General features: G+C 42.3%; 1 protein-coding gene across 1 annotated transcript; it reads right to left on the bottom strand.

Annotated features, from left to right (window-relative positions):
- Positions 1-3790: 3790 nt before the first annotated feature.
- On the bottom strand, positions 3791-18687 carry LOC310871853 (uncharacterized protein; the record flags this gene model as incomplete). Its single annotated transcript, XM_083783492.1, has 14 exons — positions 3791-4070; positions 4303-4522; positions 4696-4783; positions 5594-5725; positions 6116-6264; positions 7324-7989; positions 9386-9680; positions 9820-10028; positions 11585-11835; positions 13354-13573; positions 14187-14274; positions 14396-14527; positions 16495-16643; positions 17967-18687. 14 exons carry the CDS (start codon positions 18685-18687, stop codon positions 3791-3793), a joined length of 3600 nt encoding a protein of 1199 aa, XP_083639618.1.
- Positions 18688-19119: the final 432 nt, after the last annotated feature.

Below are 19119 nucleotides of genomic sequence, written 5' to 3'. Positions count from 1 at the left end.
AAAACCAGGTTTACTAACATAAACATCAAATCGAATAACACCCTCATCACTGACAAACTCGATGTAGCCAACCACTTGAACATCTTCTTTACAAACATTGCAACAAAGCTGGTTAGCAAACTGCCCTCCCACTCTGGGCGTTTTGGTGTAGAGCACATCAAAGCCTTCTACAAAAACCTTGGTGTTTGTAAAGATGATTTTAAAATGACAATGGTAACAACCGAGGAGGTACTTAAAAAACTGAGTGCCCTCCAACCCCACAAGGCCACTGGCCATGACAATATTCCCTCCAAATTTCTCAGAGACTCAGCCTTTTCCATAGCTCCAGTAATCACCCACATAGTTAACCTCTCCATCAAACAGGGACAGGTCCCCCAAGATTTTAAACTGGCCAAAGTAACCCCCTTGTACAAAAAAGGGAGTAAATTAGAACCCGGCAACTACCGCCCTATTTCTATTCTAAGCTCCATCTCGAAAGTGATGGAAAAAATAGTCTATGAACAGGTTGAAAAGTATCTTGCCTCTAATAAATTGCTGTACGAGTTCCAATCTGGTTTCAGAACATCCCACTCCACTGACACATGCCTCCTCTATTTGAGCGATCACATCAAACACGAGGTGGATGCTGGAAAATACTGCAGCATGGTCATGCTGGACCTCCAAAAGGCTTTTGACACCGTGAACCACTCCATACTGGTTAACAAGCTTAAAGCTATTGGTTTTGATAGCACATCAGTGAGCTGGATGCAATCCTACCTGGAGGGGAGAGAACAGATGGTGGAGGTGAACGGAACACTGTCCCCTCCCCTCCCAGTGAGCTGTGGCGTCCCACAAGGAAGCATACTAGGGCCTTTACTGTTCCTAATTTATGTTAACGACATGACTTCAGCTTGTGACTGCAACTTGTTCCTGTTCACAGATGACTCAGCACTGCTGGTCTCGGACAGGAACAAACTGCAGGTTGAAAAGACCCTCAGCTCTGAACTCGGTAGAATCTGCACCTGGCTCGCTGATAACAAACTATCCTTACACCTGGGAAAAACTGAATCCATCCTCTTCGGATCAAATAGTAAACTCAGCAAGGCAGATGGCTTCTTGGTTAGAGTGGGTGACAATATTATCACACGAAAAGATGAAATTACCTACCTAGGATCCATCCTGGAGGCCAATCTTTCCGGTGATAAAATGGCCACCAACGTAATCAAAAAAGTCAATCAAAGAACAAGATTCCTTTACAGGATCTCCTCACTGGTCAGCAAAAACACCTTGAAGACCTTAACAGGAGCCCTCGTACAAGGTTTTTTTGACTATGCATCCACCTCTTGGTACCACAGCACCTCAAAGGCCCTTAAAACAAGGCTCCAGACCTCCCAAAACAAACTGGTCAGGCTCCTACTTGGCCTCACCCCCCGAACCCACCTCACCCCTGCCCACTTTGACAGGCTGGGATGGCTTAGGGTCGACGACAGAGTACAGCATCTTGCAATGGGTCTGGTCCACAAGATTCGATACACCACCAAGATACCCATGTACCTGTCTAAATACTTCCTTAATGTAAACGAAGTCCACACCCACAACACCAGAGGGAGTGCAACAAACCATGTACAACCCAGATTCGGCACAAACAAGGGACTAAATTCTTTTCGCTCCTATGCCACCAAAATGTGGAACGCCCTACCAACAGTCATTAAGACATGTGAATCCCTTGACTCCTTCAAAACCGCTCTCAAAGGGCACCTACGGATGGCTGCAATTCGAAACTGGCCTCTGTAAAATCTGAATCCCCCCCACCCCCCCATTTTCCCTCACTGTATATTGTATCTTTTCCCTTTTTTGCTTCCCATATGATGAATTCCTGTTCTGTACTTTAGCTACATAGAAATGTCTATTTGTATGTCTCTAAATGTCTGTATGTCTTTAAATGTTTTGATGAATTGAACAATGTGGACCCTGTTGTAAACAAGTGTAATGCTTAATTGGGTCGTCCACTCACAGTTGACAGTCTTTGTAGAGTTTGTGCTTAAAATGTACTGTAAATTCTACAAACTGTTAATAAATATTTCAATCAATCAATTTCTGAACTACTACGGGCGTCCCATGCAAAGTGTAACATCATTGCCATCATGTGGCCATAATGTGTCAGAGCAGTTGTTGGGAGCAGCAACAACTGATTGATTGATTGATTGATTGATTGATTGATTGATTGATTGATTGATTGATTGATTGATTGATTGATTGATTGATTGATTGATTGATTGATTGATTGATTGATTGATTGATTGATTGATTGATTGATTGGATTGATTGATTGATTGATTGAAATATTTATTAACAGTTTGCAGAATTACAGTACATTTCAAGCACAAACTCAATACAAAGACTGTTAACTGTGAGTGACGACCCAATTAAGCATTACACTTGTTTACAAGAGGGTCCACCATGTTAATTCATCAGTTCAATTCATCGACGGTTCACGTCGTGTACCCGAAAACTACATTTAAGAAGCTCTACAGTCTCCATCATGTGCCGTCAACCTCTGTTCAGGCAAAGGTGAACAGGCTTTCAATTACCTGATGTCATGAGTCTGACAGTCATGTCCACCCGGCCTGTGCTTATTCGTGTGGTGGGGGCTCCGGGGCTCAGACTCGTGCGTCCACTAAGGAAAGTAGGCTTTCTAATTACACAAGCGGCCGCCTCTGTATTGGTGAGTAGCCTACACTGAGTAGGTAAAACGTTCTTAATATTTTCGCGACAGAGGAGATGCTGGTCTGCATTTCATGCGACGGCAGGAAGAACAGTTCCATATCCTAAATGCGAGCTACATCAATCTCCAATATGTGTCCGCCGTCCGGATACCCAAGCGCAGCCTCTCACTGAGTCACTCTGTTCCACATGCTGCCCTCCATATGACCCCGCCAAGGTGAGTGACTTTGAAAGGGGAGATTGAAAAAGAAAATCCTCTTTATCCTAAAACAATTGGGGTTAATAGAATGGAGGCTATACACAAAGTGAGTGGCAAAGTGAGTTTAACATTGTTTAATACAATCAGATGGGACTTTTCAGTATGGGCTGCCTGTCAAGGCCAGAAAGTAGTTTTTTGCTACTCAGTAGGCGTTCCTGTATAACTTGATATCACGTGCATCCCCTCTATTAACAATTATAAAGAGTCGACTGTAACAATTTAGCCCTACTACTTTGTATGATGAATAGCTAAAATAGCCAAGCTATTCTCGCTATTTACATTTTTCTATTTTTTTTTTTTATTTTTTTTACAGTGACTGAATGTTTTATTAACAATAACCGTTTGCAAAATAATACAGAGGTACAATTATACAATCATGCTAAAAGGATAACACAAAGTCCTAAGCGCTTGTTTCCATTGTGGTCCTGTGTATTCAATTCATTGAGACATACAAGAAATCATCAACACTATAGTTGCAATAAACGTATATGTACAGAAAAGCAATTGGTGAGATAGGGGGTCATTTCTGGTGTCAAGCTAGAACACTTTTCTAGGACGCATGAGAGAACACACATGTCTCTCTGCAAATAGACGTGTTCTCTTATGGCGCTCATACAGGCCATACGTTGTATATTGTAACTCCCCCACACCCAGGGCAAATAAGGGCTTTGTAATGTAACATTCTCACACCCGACCAGGGAAAATACAGACTGGATATGTTGATATGAAGTATAACTCGATTGCACCCAGGGCAAATGCAGGCTTTGTAAGGTGATATAACAGGCTTGAAATAAAAGCTCCAAAGTTGAGTGGAAGAACTTGTATCAGTTATTCTGTTTTGCTCTTTCTCCTTAGACCACAGCACTTGGAGAAGCAGAAGCTACAGGTCTTGAAGAAGAGCAGAGCTATGATCAGAGTGATGGCCAAGAGGAAGCCTATGACATCCAGGCTGTGGTATTGGTACCAGGTGAGCTCATGAGCCTGAACCCTCAGGTGTTTAGCTCCTTTGTTCCTCATGGTGAACTCAATCCAGAATATCGCCTTGTCTTTAGGGCTGATAGGCCGGTCGTGGTGGATCCTGGAAAGCCGCATGGCGTTCTCCTTGTAGCTAAAAACATAATGGTTGGTTTCAGGCGTGCAAAAATAGATCAACACAAGCCACAAAAGGGATATTTATGTAGTACCAATCAGACATTTCATCATCTCATGATTAAATTATCCCCTTTATTTCTTAGGACTGCAACTATTGATTATTATTCTGGTGCATGCCTAAATCGAACACAAAACAAAGCATCATTTTTGAGTGTCATTGACCTAAAATTACTGCAATACAAACTTACAGTGGCTCACTGACGACTGCATTTATTCCATCCACAAGATCTTTGGTGCTCATGGAGTTGAAGTCCATGATGAGTGCAGCGCCCTTTGCCTTCATATGAACCATGTTGTCTGGCTGGTCCAGGAACATTGGAATTCCCACCATAGGGACACCATGATAAATGGCTTCATAGATGCCATTTGTGCCACCATGGGTGATAAAAGCTCTGGTCTTGGTGTGTCCTTGAGGAAAAGATCAAAGCAGATATCAGTATCTATTCTATACTGTATGTACAGTGAGATGTTATTTCAGTATTGTATGGGTACTCAGTTAAATGCATAGAGTATTGGTATTGTTTGAGGGAACACTGATTTGGACCTGACAGTACTTACTTAGAAGTCAAGTTCTTACGTACCCAGTAGATCATTCTGAGGGATCCAATCGTATATTCTGGTGTTGTTACCCAGCGTCTCTGGTTTCTCTCCACTGTGTTTCCAAAGAACCTGGTAAAAAATAGCCCCTTAGATAGCACTTTATGTAGACTTAGATAGCATTTTATACAGACTTATAGCTTGTTACGTAGACAGCACTAGAATTGCATTTTATGTAGTAATAGCACTTTATAGTACGTATAATATAGTATAGTATAGTATCCATAGTTTTATAGTTTCATTATATAGATACTCCACTGTTGCGCTCTTAGCTTACCCATGATTCATGCTAACTACTTTTTATGTATGTGATGTATGCCATGTTTTTTTGTTATTGCTTAATGTAAATCGCTCTGGATTAAGAGCGTCTGCTAAATGCGTAAATTGTAACGTTACGCTACTTCAGGCTGTCGGGCACTAGTTAACAACCAGTGGTGGAAAAAGTACACAAATGTTTTACTTTATTAAAAGTATCAATACTGCAATATATAAATACTTTGTTAAATGTAAATGTGCTGAGTATTGGCATAAAAATGTACTTAAAGTACCAAAATAGAAAGTATTCAGTGTGCAGAATGTTTCAAGTTTTCAAATGTATAGAAATCTTTTGAAAATGGCAGATCTACAATCTCACAAAGTGGTTAATGTAAGTTTTGTAATAATAATCAAAATCTACAAAGTAACTAGTAACTAAGGTTTTCAAATAATTGTAGTGGAGTAAAAGTACAATATTTGCCTCTGAAATGTATTTTGTAGTGGAGTAGAAGTAAAAGTACTGACAATTTGACATACCCAAGATTGAACTCAAGTACAGTACTTAAGTAAAAGCACTTAGTTACTTTCCACCACTAACAACAAGATAGCCTTAAAGTTACGTCTCACCTTCTGTGGGATCTGAGCGAGGGCTGATGCGATGGTGTTGGCCCTCTCGGTGGTCATGTCTTTAACAAAGGACCCCAGGGTGAACACCACAATGCCAGCATCTCCAGAACTCTGCACAAACTCCTCCATATCCTAAAGAAGTACAGTAGTCACATAACATGAAGCAACACATTCTTCTTAGATGATGCACAGGTCCAGGTCCGTTCACCTATAGGCTCAGTGTTTCCTGACAGCATGTTGCGGGTTCGTGTCCCGGTCCCAACAAACTTCGCTGCGTGTCACTTCCCATTTCCCCAGCTGTAAATGGTGTGGTGGGGTTTGGGGGTGCATCAACCCTTTCGGGATGTAGAAAGGGGTGCGATCGATGCCTAAAAACCTCTAAACTGCCCACAATTTTCATATGCTAGATTGCCTGTTCTCAGCGTTGGGTTCGGGGACCACTAGGGGGTACACTGTTGAGAAACGGTGTGCACCATGTGCTAGGATTCACCTTTTACCTACAAGAGCCTTGATTGTACTAACCTCGGGTAAAGGTTTTGCTGGTCTGCAGTGGATGCCACCAACAAACTTGAAGTTTGGGAGGAAGGGACGAGGGAAATCAAAGTCCCAATAAGTGCGCATCAGCCAGATGTCTGCTCTGCCCATCATGTCACAAAACATAGTATCCTTGCCTGTCAAGGTGCCAAACAAATACAGTAAATGGAAGTGTTTTGCAGATGTTTTCACTTTTCACTCACTTTAGAGAGGATGTATTGTTAATTAAATTGTTAGTCAATGATTTTAAGCCACTATAAACCACTAAGCCACTAAACAATTTAATCTGTTATGTTTATCATACACACAAGATTACATATACAATTTGCTTAAGGCCTATTCTATTCATACTTTTAGGTGATAAGGTGACCACCGAAACGATGGTTTGGGCGAGCGGCGAGTCGCTTACCACTGCGGTGTGATGCCATGTAATTTTCGGTGGTCACCTCACCTAACACTGGAGTATGAATAGGCCTGTACTGATAGGCAACACCCTTTCTGTTCAGTTAGTTATTTTACCAATGACTGTTACATAATGGTACATAATTCTAGATCATTGTACAATGATAAGATTTTCCAATGATGTGGCTCTGCTATAGATCTATTTTTGCCTACAACATAACATGCCCAAAATACTAGGGACACCGGGGTTGAAGTTACTCTTACGGTACATCCCAATTAGTACTGCTTTTAAATTGTCAACTTTTGCAACTACTTATGTATTTTTTTAAACTATATTTATATATACTATATAGTTTCTTGACCGTTCTCTCTTGGCCTGGGCACTTTTGGAAAAGAGAGTTTACCTGATTAAAGGATATATCATATTATATGAAACTGGATAGTGTTAAACTGTCTGTATTAAGGTCACAATATCATAGCAGATCAATTGTGCCCTCTATGGTCTGAATATATACATTTTAAGGTCAAGGAAGGCATCATTCACATTCTAAACAAGCTCTGGCACTTTCCTGAACATGCATTTGTTGTCCTTTTCGATTTCTCCAAATTCCGCTTTTTATGATGTTTTACATGAGTATGTTTCTTTGTACAAAGCAATTTCCCCTAGAGGCAGTAAATGTTTAATTCATTCATTTCTAGGCTCACGTAACTATAGCCCTGAAGACATATTAATAACTGCATGTGTTGAAAATTACCAATCCAACTCCAACTGTACAATTAGCCTCACACCTCACCTCTGATCTCAGTGTAATAACTATTAGGATCTTGCCAAATATAGTGCGCTAGCAGGTCCTGAGAGGCATAGAAGAGAAAGTTCAACAGCCTCTCTGAGAAGCTCATCTGGTCGGTCAGTTTGACCATGACCCCAGGGATGTAGGACGGCGGCGCAGGGAGTTGACCACACAGCCTCTCCCAGGTGTGGGCCATGGAAAAGCGAAACGTGAAGACCAGGGGAACATCCAACATTTCAGCCACAAGTTCGCTGCCAGGGTAGACGGGGTCAGCCAGCAGAAGGTCATACTTGGCGTCCTTCAGCTTTGTCATGACGCCGTCTGATTTCAGCAGACCATCCAAATAAACCAAAAAAAAATTCATGTCTGTCTTCATCAAATTTGTAAATCGACTGAGGATCTGGAGGTAATTCAGGTGGTCTATCTCGTATGTGAAGAAGTTAAGGAAGTCTGTGAAGACCTCTTCCAAGCCCTCCAAGGAGAGCGAGACGTTGAAAGGCTCATAGTGGAAGCGTGAATTCTCGCTGGCCGTCATGTACAGGGAGACGTTGGGAACCAGCACAGTAACGTGGTGTCCCCTGTCCACCAGAGACTCCAATACAGTCTTGAGGTTGATCCAGTGACTTCCCTCGGTGTACCATACCAAAATGTTGCCGCAGCTTGCATCCCCTGCGATGCATGCCGCCAGCAGCACCCACACAGACACACATCGACCACACCGCATGCTGATTGTCTGTGAGTAAATCAGTTGGGGCCCCGCAAACCATGCTCATGCATGAGAAATCATTAACTCGAGACATGTGAACTCTGATTTGTTGCAGATTTGTAACACAGATAACGCCTTTTGATAACCTTTGATAACCCTTTGGACGTATTGGTGAGGGCTTTGATGTCCACTTACAGTATGAATACAGTATATTATATGTTAACTTGAACCACTAATATGGAAAATATATGTTGTTTTAGGTTTTGTATTGGTGACAAATGCAGAATGACGTGCAGTATATTCTGTTATAGGCTACGTGATATTAACCGGCTGACCTGCCAGATTGCGGCAGTATTGAGTTCACAAGTTCCCTCCTACCTTGATCTGGTCTCTCTCAAGCAGAAACTATGAACCAGAAGCAGTGAGACAAAAATCTGATATCTCCATAATAATTTCAAGTTGTAGTCCTGTTAGGTTGTGTTTACATTTGCGCTGTGGCACAGCTACAATACGTCACCAGTCTCGCGTTGATTGCAGGATCAACACGTAGGGCCGCATATCGCTCCGATCAGATTTTGTTCGGAGTACATCGTCTCTGCCCGAGAGACGATGCAGTGCGTGGAATGGGCCGGTTGCCTTAATCGTGTGATATTTATGGATTGTGGGGCATAAATAATATATTAGAAGCTTTTTTTTTCAATAATTTATCAATGTCACCATGGCCAACATACTGTACAGTGTACACTGTACACATATTTCAAAAGAGGGCAAAGGGCAGGTGCTCTAGCACCACCTAGTGTCTATCTGTGCACGCCACTGATGATACAGACTAGAAGAGTCAGTCATCACATCACTCACTCTTAAAACAGCTTGTGTGTCACAGACGTCCTGGGAATTACCCGTATGGGGTGCCCAAGACGTCTGTGGACGTCTTTGCAACAAAAGAAAAAAATATATATATATATATATTATTATTTTTTGTTTTGTTTTGTTTTTTATTTAAAAAAAAAAATATGTCAAAAAAATGAATGTAAAACGTGGGCACCCTGGGTTTTTTTTTAAGTGTTGTGTGGGCGTCTGAATTTGGCACTTGCATTTTAAGTCTATCAATTTCCTCAACTTATGTATTTTATTGTGTTTTTTACATACGTTTTATGTTATGCTCTCATGTACTGTATGGTTGCTGATGTTTTTGTTGTTGTTCTATAATCTTTGTGCAAAGTAATTTCTCCTAGAGGCAATAACGGTTTCATTCATTAATTTCATTCATTGTGCATGTCCCTTCCTTTCATGGCTCTCGTGCCTAGCCTTGAAGGCATATTAACTGCGTGTTGAAATTACCAATTGGCTACCCCTCACCTCTGATCTCAGTGTAATAAGCATTAAAGTCTTGCCAAATATAGTGCGCTAGCAGGTCCTGAGAGGCATAGAAGAGAACGTTCAACAGCCTCTCTGAGAAGCTCATCTGGTCGGTCAGTTTGACCATGGGCGCAGGGACGTAGGACGGCGGCGCAGGGAGTTGACCACACAGCCTCTCCCAGGTGTGGGCCATGGAAAAGCGCAGCGTGAAGACCAGGGGAACATCCAACATTTCAGCCACAAGTTCGCTGCCAGGGTAGACGGGGTCAGCCAGCAGAAGGTCATACTTGGCGCCCTGTTTTCAGCAGACCATCCAAGTAATTCAAAGCATACTTCATGTCTGTCTTCATCAAATTTGTAAATCAACTGAGGATCTGGAGGTAATTCAGGTCGTCCATCTCATACATGAAGAAGTTAAGAAATTCTTTGAAGACCTCTTCCAAGCCCTCCATGGAGAGCGAGACGTTGAAAGGCTCATAGTGGAAGCGTGAATTCTCGTTGGCCGTCATGTACAGGGAGGTGCTGGAAAGCAGCACAGTGACGTGGTGCGCCCTGTCCACCAGAGACTCCAATACAGTCTGGAGGTTGATCCAGTGACTTCCCTCGGTGTACCATACCAAAATGTTGCCGCCGCTTGCATCCCCTGCGATGCATGCCGCCAGCAGCACCCACACAGACACACATCGACCACACCGCATGCTGATCGTCTGTGGGCAAAATAGGTTTTGTGCTATATTTGTGCAAAATAGGTTTTGTGCCCGAGAAATCATTAACTTGACTATGTGAACTCTGATTTGTTGCCGTAGATAACGCAAACACATTTTGGCAGTGTTTGTGAGGGCTTTGATTTTATGTGTGTGTGTGTGTGTGTGTGTGTGTGTGTGTGTGTGTGTGTGTGTGTGTGTGTGTGTGTGTGTGTGTGAGGGTGTGTGTGTGTGTGTGTGTGTGTGTGTGTGTGTGTGTGTGTGTGTGTGTGTGTGTGTGTGTGTGTTTCTATGTGCAGGGTGTTGCTGAAAATGAGCACCTGTGCTCAGTTACTTCCCTGGGTAAATAAATAATAATAAAAATATTAATAAAATAATAAATTTGAAGACCACTTACAGCACCGGTAGGCTTATGGCACAACACTAACTCGATGTATAGAGGAACCACTATTATGGAAAATGTTAACATTTTATTTTTATGTTTTGTATTGGTGACAAATGCAGATAACATGCTGTAAATATTCTCTTCAAAATGTAACTACAACAATGCGTTGTATAGTAGTGAAAGATTGACATGTATCATCACTGATGTGTTATGATGAGCCAAATGCACTTTAGCACACTGTCTTTATGCATGCACAAAGGTCCTTGCGTAATGCGTGGCCATGTGATGCAGCCAGCATAGAGGCGTTTTCACTACTGTATGAAATAAATGAGGTGACGTGCCAGCTGCAATTCTATTGACACAAATTGCCATTTCTTCCCGATAGAGTTTTACCAGCCCAAATCTACATGGAACTAGAAAGGTGTGCTCAATCTCCGTCAGGGGGCACACCCTATTAATAATAAACTTGAAACTATCGCTTATTTTCTTAACGGTTATTCTATCGATTACTTTGCAGATTAATCGAATTGTGTGTTTTATATATATATATATATATATATATATATATATATATATATATATATATATATGTGTGTGTGTGTGTGTGTGTGTGTGTGTGTGTGTGTGTGTGTGTGTGTGTGTGTGTGTGTGTGTGTGTGTGTCTGTCTATATCGCTTAATGACTTTTAATACTTTGCACATTGCACAGTGTCATGCGAAAATATGAAAACAGACCATCTTACAAGCTCACGTTGCATGATGGGTACTGTATGTTATCATAATACAACAGCCAGGCTACTGCAGTTGTTATGGTGTTCTCATGCAGGAATGAAGGCTGGGTATTATGGTGATAGATTTCCCCGCACCCAGGCCAAATAAAGGCCTGTGTATTGATATTTGAGAAGTTGTCTCGATGTATATTGTGTAAGCACAGAGTTTCTGGTCAGTTCACAATTTAAATGAAAGGGATAGCATGTCATGTTACAAGTGCATCGATAGAAACAGAGTTGACCGTTGAAGGAAATTATGTAATCCACTATCCTTTTGAGGCAGTTCAAGTTGAGTGGAAGAACTTGTATCAGTTATTCTGTTTTGCTCTTTCTCCTTAGACCACAGCACTTGGAGAAGCAGAAGCTACAGGTCTTGAAGAAGAGCAGAGCTATGATCAGAGTGATGGCCAAGAGGAAGCCTATGACATCCAGGCTGTGGTATTGGTACCAGGTGAGCTCATGAGCCTGCACCCTCAGGTGTTTAGCTCCTTTGTTCCTCATGGTGAACTCAATCCAGAATATCGCCTCGTCTTTAGGGCTGATAGGCCGGTCGTGGTGGATCCTGGAAAGCCGCATGGCGTTCTCCTTGTAACTGAAACACATGAGGCACAATAGGAATATTTCTGTACCAACATGACATTTCACCGGTATGTATCATCATAATCATTATTAAATTCAAGAACCGCTGTCTGTCTGTCCACTTCCGCATAGAGCAAAGCGCCTCCTCACAACGCCACAACGCACAGACAGCCTCACGGAACCTAGCGCCGCATAGCCCTGTCCTCCAACCTCAATCTGCCCTGCATTACACACGCCAAACATTCTAGCAATCTGACTGAAAACAGTCGTTGCTTAAAGTCCCTAATGACAAAAATACATACAGACAGATGCAATGACCAACGCTGGCTCAGTAGCTCACGAACGACCGAAATCACACAAAACACATCACATTCTTTTTTCTTTTTTTTTTATATATATTTTTTGTCCCACGATTTTGTAACCCATTTTTCACCCCTGTGTCAATCATCCTGTGATGTGATCCTGGGCTCTACACACCCTCCGCCAACCTAGGGAGAGCAACGGACTTAACTCATGCTTCCTTCATGCTTGAGTGTCCAAGTTGCTCCTTTACACCTGACAGGGGGGAGTTTCCCTGGTTGGACGGAGCGCGTGGAAGGAACACGTTATTCCAACCAGTTCCTTTCCCCTCCATCAGGCGTCCCGGCTGGCCAGGGGGAGGCAGTTTAGAGACCAGGATTACACATCACATTCTTAACCTGATTATATAAAGAACAAACTACAACTTGCTTTGCAGCCCAAAAAACCAACCTCCGCGTTCACTGCTTAATAGCTTATATCAGACGGTGAGCGGTTAGGGACCATCTACAAAGTGCAACACCGAACGTGAAAATATTCAATAACTTCCATTTATAGGCAGAATATCACCACCAAATGTACATCACACATCAATGGTGTACTTATGATTGTACTGCAGCATTTTCTTGCAAAAGAAACTAGCCTACTAATTAGCCTACTTTTGTGCCCAACCCAACTTCCCAACACCATCTGTAAACAATTCCCCCCCTATCAGTAATGTGATCTATATTACATCACATTACCCACACTGAACATCATTTGCTGTTCATATATTCAGAACGGGTAAGGACTAGTATATATATAATGCATCTATAGGCCCTATATACAATTGAGGGAACTCGACGCTCACATTCCTCTGTGGCAGAGCGCACATTTTTGTGGACTACAAGTCAGGTCCATGTTGCAAGTGAAACTAAAACAGCCCTTTTCCGTATCGCATCGGACAATGGCAAGCAACAACGCCACAGCTTATCTGTGTGTGTGTGTGTTGTGTGTGTCTACTCATATTGCACTGCAACACACACACACGTGGCACGGATAAACAACAACATGGAGTGCGTGGTGTTAGACTTGAGAATTCTAGTACTTTACTATAGAGAAATGCCCACAATGCTATTTTCAACATCTACTGTATTATTTATAATCCATCAAATCGAAACTGAACCTAACCCTAAAAACAATCAGCCATTGACCATTCTATCATTGACCAAAAATTACTTCAATAAAAACTTACGATGGCTCACTGACAACTGCCTTTATTTTATCCTCAAGATCTTTGGAGCTCATGGAGTTGAAGTCCATGATGAGTGCAGCGCCCTTTGCCTTCATATGAACCATGTTGTCTGGCTGGTCCATGAAGATTGGGATTCCCACCATAGGGACACCATGATAAATGGCTTCATAGACACCATTCGCGCCACCATGGGTGATAAAGGCTCTGGTCTTGGTGTGTCCTTGAGGAAAAGACCAAAGCAGATTTCAGTATATATAGGGGGTATCCGAAGAACTCGCCAGTTTACCAACTCGCTGCAGCGAAAATTCTTCATCAATGTCTTCATCGTTATGCTAAAATGCTGTCTTCATCAGTGTAGTATGTCAAACCCACAGATGTTATAGTTCATTTCCAAAGTGATCAAATTATTTTGTGCAATTAAATGGTCAGCATGCTAGATAATGATAAAAAGTTGGGTATGTGTGAATACCAATGATAGTTGGCCTACCAATTCAGGATATTGTTTACTAATGATTTACATTGTCTCGGTACATTGGTGTTTAAACTTTAGCATTCCTACTTCATCTAGTGTAAACTCTAATCAACTATCCTCTCTCTCTCTCTCTCTCTCAATTCAATGCAATTTAAATTAAAGTGAAGACTTAAAACTAAAATGCACAAAACCGCCGCGAGTCGGTAAACTAGCGAATTCTCCGGTATACCTATGTTATTTGCTCGAGATAGTTATTTTTTTCAGTATTTCATGGTTACTCAGTTAAATGTATTGAGTATTGGTATTGTTTCAGTCAACATTGGTTTGGACCTGACAGTACTTCAGTCAAGTTCTTATTTACCCAGTAGATCATTCTGAGGGATCCATTTGTATATTCTGGTGTTGTCACCCAGAGTCTCTGGTTTCTCTCCAGCGTATCTCCAAAGAACCTGGTAAAAATGGCAAAATGTCACACTACACTGAATGCATCCTGAGCCATATTCCTATATACAGTACACTTCAGGCTGTCAGGCGCAGATCGTACTGTCTGTGAACTGGCTTATATCTCACCTTCTGTGGGATCTGAGCGAGGGCTGATGCGATGGTGTTGGCCCTTTCTGTGGTCGTGTTTTGGACAAAGGACCCCAGGGTGAACACCACGATGCCAGCATCTCCAGAACTCTGCACAAACTCCTCCATGTCCTAAAGAAGTACAGTAGTCACATACCAACATGAAGCAACACACATTCTTCTTAGATATATAAGAGTGGCTTATTGTTGGTATCAGCCGGTAACACGTGGGAGTCTGTCCCCGTTACAGTACACTAGACCCCTGGGAGATGGATGCTGAGGTGGAGTGCCACACCTACCATCAGCTCCCACTAGTCCTTACTCCACGGCTTGGGTGTGCATGGCAAGTCTTACTCATATGCTGAGTTGGTGGTACCTGGGATCGAACCCATGACCTTGTTAGGGCCATCATTGCTCTTTGACCAGCTGAACCAGGCAAAGAGACTGACATAACACCTACCGGACCAGCAGAACCAGAACTACTAGACCAGCAGAACCAGAACTACTAGACCAGCAGAACCAGAACTACTAGACCAGCAGAACCAGCCAAAGAGACTGACATAACACTTACCGGCATATCTGCGTTCTATTGGCACTATCCAACTGCAGATCAATCTGCAACTTTTCCCGGGTAGTATACTGTACTGTACACTTTATACTATACTATACTATACAGTATGTAGCTTGAGACTAATCTCTCTACTTTCTCTCTCAATTTCATGGATATCACTTGCACACAAGTCTCTTTTAATGTATTGAACCCCCCCCCTCTCAATGGTCAAGGAACGTCCGAAGTTTTAATGTGGAGAGTCAGAGAGCCGTGCTAATATCACGTAGGGTCTTTCCTAGGGCTACTTCATTATACCAAAAACCCAGGTTTAAAAAGAAAACATCACACCCGTGTGAAGTGAGGGGTGCTCTTATCATTGTACATCATCATGACGTAACATGTTGATTTGCTCAGACACATATGACGTACATTCTCCATTCATTGTCAATGGGAATTTAACAAAAATACAGATTTGCTCGTCTACATATGACGTAAATTATCTATTCATTGGCATGCAATGTTTGTGTTGGGACAAAAATCGAGCTGAATATAGGAGGGACTAGCGCCGCTCAAAAATGTAACCGTCTGCCACATTTCTGTGTATATCACATCCTACATTCCATTACTTTTCAGTTAACTTCCCAGCAAGCATGGTCTGGACCTGACTAGTCAGATATGGCCCAGAATGTCACCTGATTTCAACCAACATACATTCTGCCCACTGAAGACGGGATGAATCAGAGAGAGTCCGATCGAGGCCAGCGCCACTTAAGTCATATAATAACTAGTCAGATCTGGCTCAAAATAAGCTATATTATTTCAATTGGTGAAGACGTCCAGGAAATGACGTAAAGATCATCCCCATATGGGCTGTGATCTAGTCCTCCTGAACGTCATCATAACGTCATTTGGCTTGCTGGGTTGTGTAGACGCTGAGTGGGTAGTGAGGTCACTGGTTCAACTCCTATAGTCACTGGGATGATGAAAATTATCTTGAATTACTTTAAATGTAAAGTCTTTTCTTTAACGTCAGCTAAAATCAATCAGTTAAAATCCCCTAACCCCTCCCCCTTTATCATACAACTACAGCTGTGCGGCTTCAGTTCAGGTGGATCACCACCCATCACCACCCACCAGGCAAACCAGGCATACTTAATGAACTGGTGCGGGTGCCCACATAAAAATTATATAATAATAATACCTGATGAACATGTTTTAGGGTGGGAAAAAAACCATGGCATTCCATCTTTAAGACAACGTTTTGATCTCACAGGATCTTCGTCAGGTCAGTATCTGATGATGATGGTCATACTGCAGCTTTAGAAATATTCTATGTTGCTTTTAATTAAGGTGCCCACAAAACCAAATTTGGTTCAATTTGTACACTCTAATAAGAGTTTAAATTATTAAATTAAATTAAACGATCGATTTTTTATTTTTCTAGAGTTACAGACCCGTAAGGGTCCACTTCAGGGTCCCTGGTGGGAGATGTTGCGAAACGCTCTGCTAGGTTTCACCTTTCACCTACAAGAGCCTTGATTGTACTAACCTCGGGTAAAGGTTTTGCTGGTCTGCAGTGGATGCCACCAACAAACTTGAAGTTTGGGAGGAAGGGACGAGGGAAATCAAAGTCCCAGTAGGTGCGCATCAGCCAGATGTCTGCTCTGCCCATCATGTCACAAAACATAGTATCCTTGCCTGTCAAGGTGCCAAACAAATATATAAGTCATTTGTATACTGTAGGTCAACAGGTGTCAACAGGATGGTTATTGGTAACCTATGTCATCGTGACGTTCTGAAGGTGTAACTGTTTTCTCTCACTTTAGGATCTTTAGCCAATTACATTAAATTGTTGATTTTGGTTAAATTATTTTTAGCCACTATGAGCAAAACAATTTATTCGGTTATGTCTGTTACTATGTTCATCATACACACATATATTAGATAATGTATTTGGTTGTGCCTGTTACTATGTTCATCATACACACATATATTAGATAATGTATTCGGTTGTGCCTGTTACTATGTTCCTCATACACACATACATTGGATATACGATTTCCTTACTGAGAGGCAACGTCTTTGCTGTATACACCTTTGCTACTGTATGATGTACAGTCATTGGAAAATTATACGATAGATCATGGTTGATCATGATGTGGCTCTGCTAATACATATTCTATTTTCAAAAGATTTTTGAAAATGTTTGCCAGCAACATGCCCAAAATAGGGACATATCAGTCTTGACATAATTAACACAAAAGCAGACAATGGAGATTACAATAACCACTTAACTGGTGTTAAATAATGTATAGATTTTAAACATTGTTTTTTTAATTTATTGGACCCACCCCCCCCTCTCTCTCTCTCTCTCTCTCTCTCAATGGTCAAGGAAAGTCCAAAGTTTTAATGTGGAGTCAGAGAACTGTGCTAACACTGTTTTACAACATCTGCATTCAGATCTTGACCTTTTGCCCATTTTGTTAAACTGGGTGACAGACAGTACGGTGACAGTCAGATCCATTCTCTCTAAGTTCTGAATATGCGGCTTTACCTTCATGGTGTAGGAATAGCATGCCCATGGACCATGATACACAGTGGCGTGCACAGACATTTAGAGGGGCAGGTGCTCAAGTGAAAAAAGGGCACCTTGTGCAGTGCGTGGAACTTCAATTTATCTTCAATTTATCAACGTCACCATGGCCCACATACTGTATACATTTTTGTGTTTGTTTTTTCAAAAGAGGGCAAAGGGCAGGTGCTCTAGCACCACCTATAGTGTCTATCTGTGCACGCCACTGATGATACAGACTAGAAGAGTGTGTGTATTTTATTGTGTTTTTTACATACTTTTATGTTGTTGTTCTATAATCTTTGTGCAAAGTAATTTCTCCTAGAGGCAATAAAGGTTTCATTCATTAATTTCATTCATTGTGCATGTCCCTTCCTTTCATGGCTCTCGTGCCTAGCCTTGAAAGTATATTAACTGCGTGTTGAAATTACCAATTGGCTACCCCTCACCTCTGATCTTGGTGTAATAAGCATTAAGGTCTTGCCAAATATAGTGCGCTAGCAGGTCCTGAGAGGCATAGAAGAGAAAGTTCAACAGCCTCTCTGAGAAGCTCATCTGGTCGGTCAGTTTGACCATGGGCGCAGGGACGTAGGACGGCGGCGCAGGGAGTTGACCACACAGCCTCTCCCAGGTGTGGGCCATGGAAAAGCGCAGCGTGAAGACCAGGGGAACATCCAACATTTCAGCCACAAGTTCGCTGCCAGGGTAGATGGGGTCAGCCAGCAGAAGGTCATACTTGGCGTCCTTCAGCTTTGTCATGACGCCGTCTGTTGTCAGCAGACCATCCAAGTAATCCAAAGCATACATCATGTCTGTCTTCATCAAATTTGTAAATCGACTGAGGATCTGGAGGAAATTCAGGTCGTCTATATCATACATGAAGAAGTTAAGGAAGTCTTTGAAGACCTCTTCCAAGCCCTCCATGGAGAGCGAGACGTTGAAAGGCTCATAGTGGAAGCGTGAATTCTCGCTGGCCGTCATGTACATTGAGACGTTGGGAACCAGCACAGTGACGTGGTGTCCCCTGTCCACCAGAGACTCCAATACAGGCTTGAGGTTGATCCAGTGACTTCCCTCGGTGTACCATACCAAAATGTTGCCGCAGCTTGCATCCCCTGCGATGCATGCCGCCAGCAGCACCCACACAGACACGCATCGACCACACCGCATGCTGATCGTTTGTGAGTAAATCAGTTGGGGCCCCGCAAACCATGCTCATGCATTAGAAATCATTAACTTGAGACATGTGAACTCTGATTTGTTGCAGATTTGTAACACAGATAAGATAACGCCTTTTGGTAACCTTTGTATTTTGAAAGAAGAAGAAAAATTATAAAATCACAAAATCCCTGTCCCCTGACACGGACGTCTGACGTCATGGGAGCCATGGCAACAGGGTCAGGGTTCAGCTCAAGCAGGAAGATGGCAGCCTCTGTCAGGACAGGTTCTCCTCTCGTGATGACCTGATGTTCTACGTTGCGGAGATGATCCCGAGGTTGAAGACTCGAGCCCAGGAGGGCGGGGTGCAGCGGGGAAGACGAGAAAGAAGGAATCACTAGCAGCAGTGTTCATTTTGTTGACTAGAATAAAAGACTAAAAGAC

This window comes from Protomyctophum parallelum (genome assembly GCF_964188405.1).
Source record: "Protomyctophum parallelum genome assembly, chromosome: 15".
Lineage (NCBI taxonomy): Eukaryota > Metazoa > Chordata > Actinopteri > Myctophiformes > Myctophidae > Protomyctophum > Protomyctophum parallelum.
This window is presented reverse-complemented; position numbering and strand designations above follow the sequence as displayed.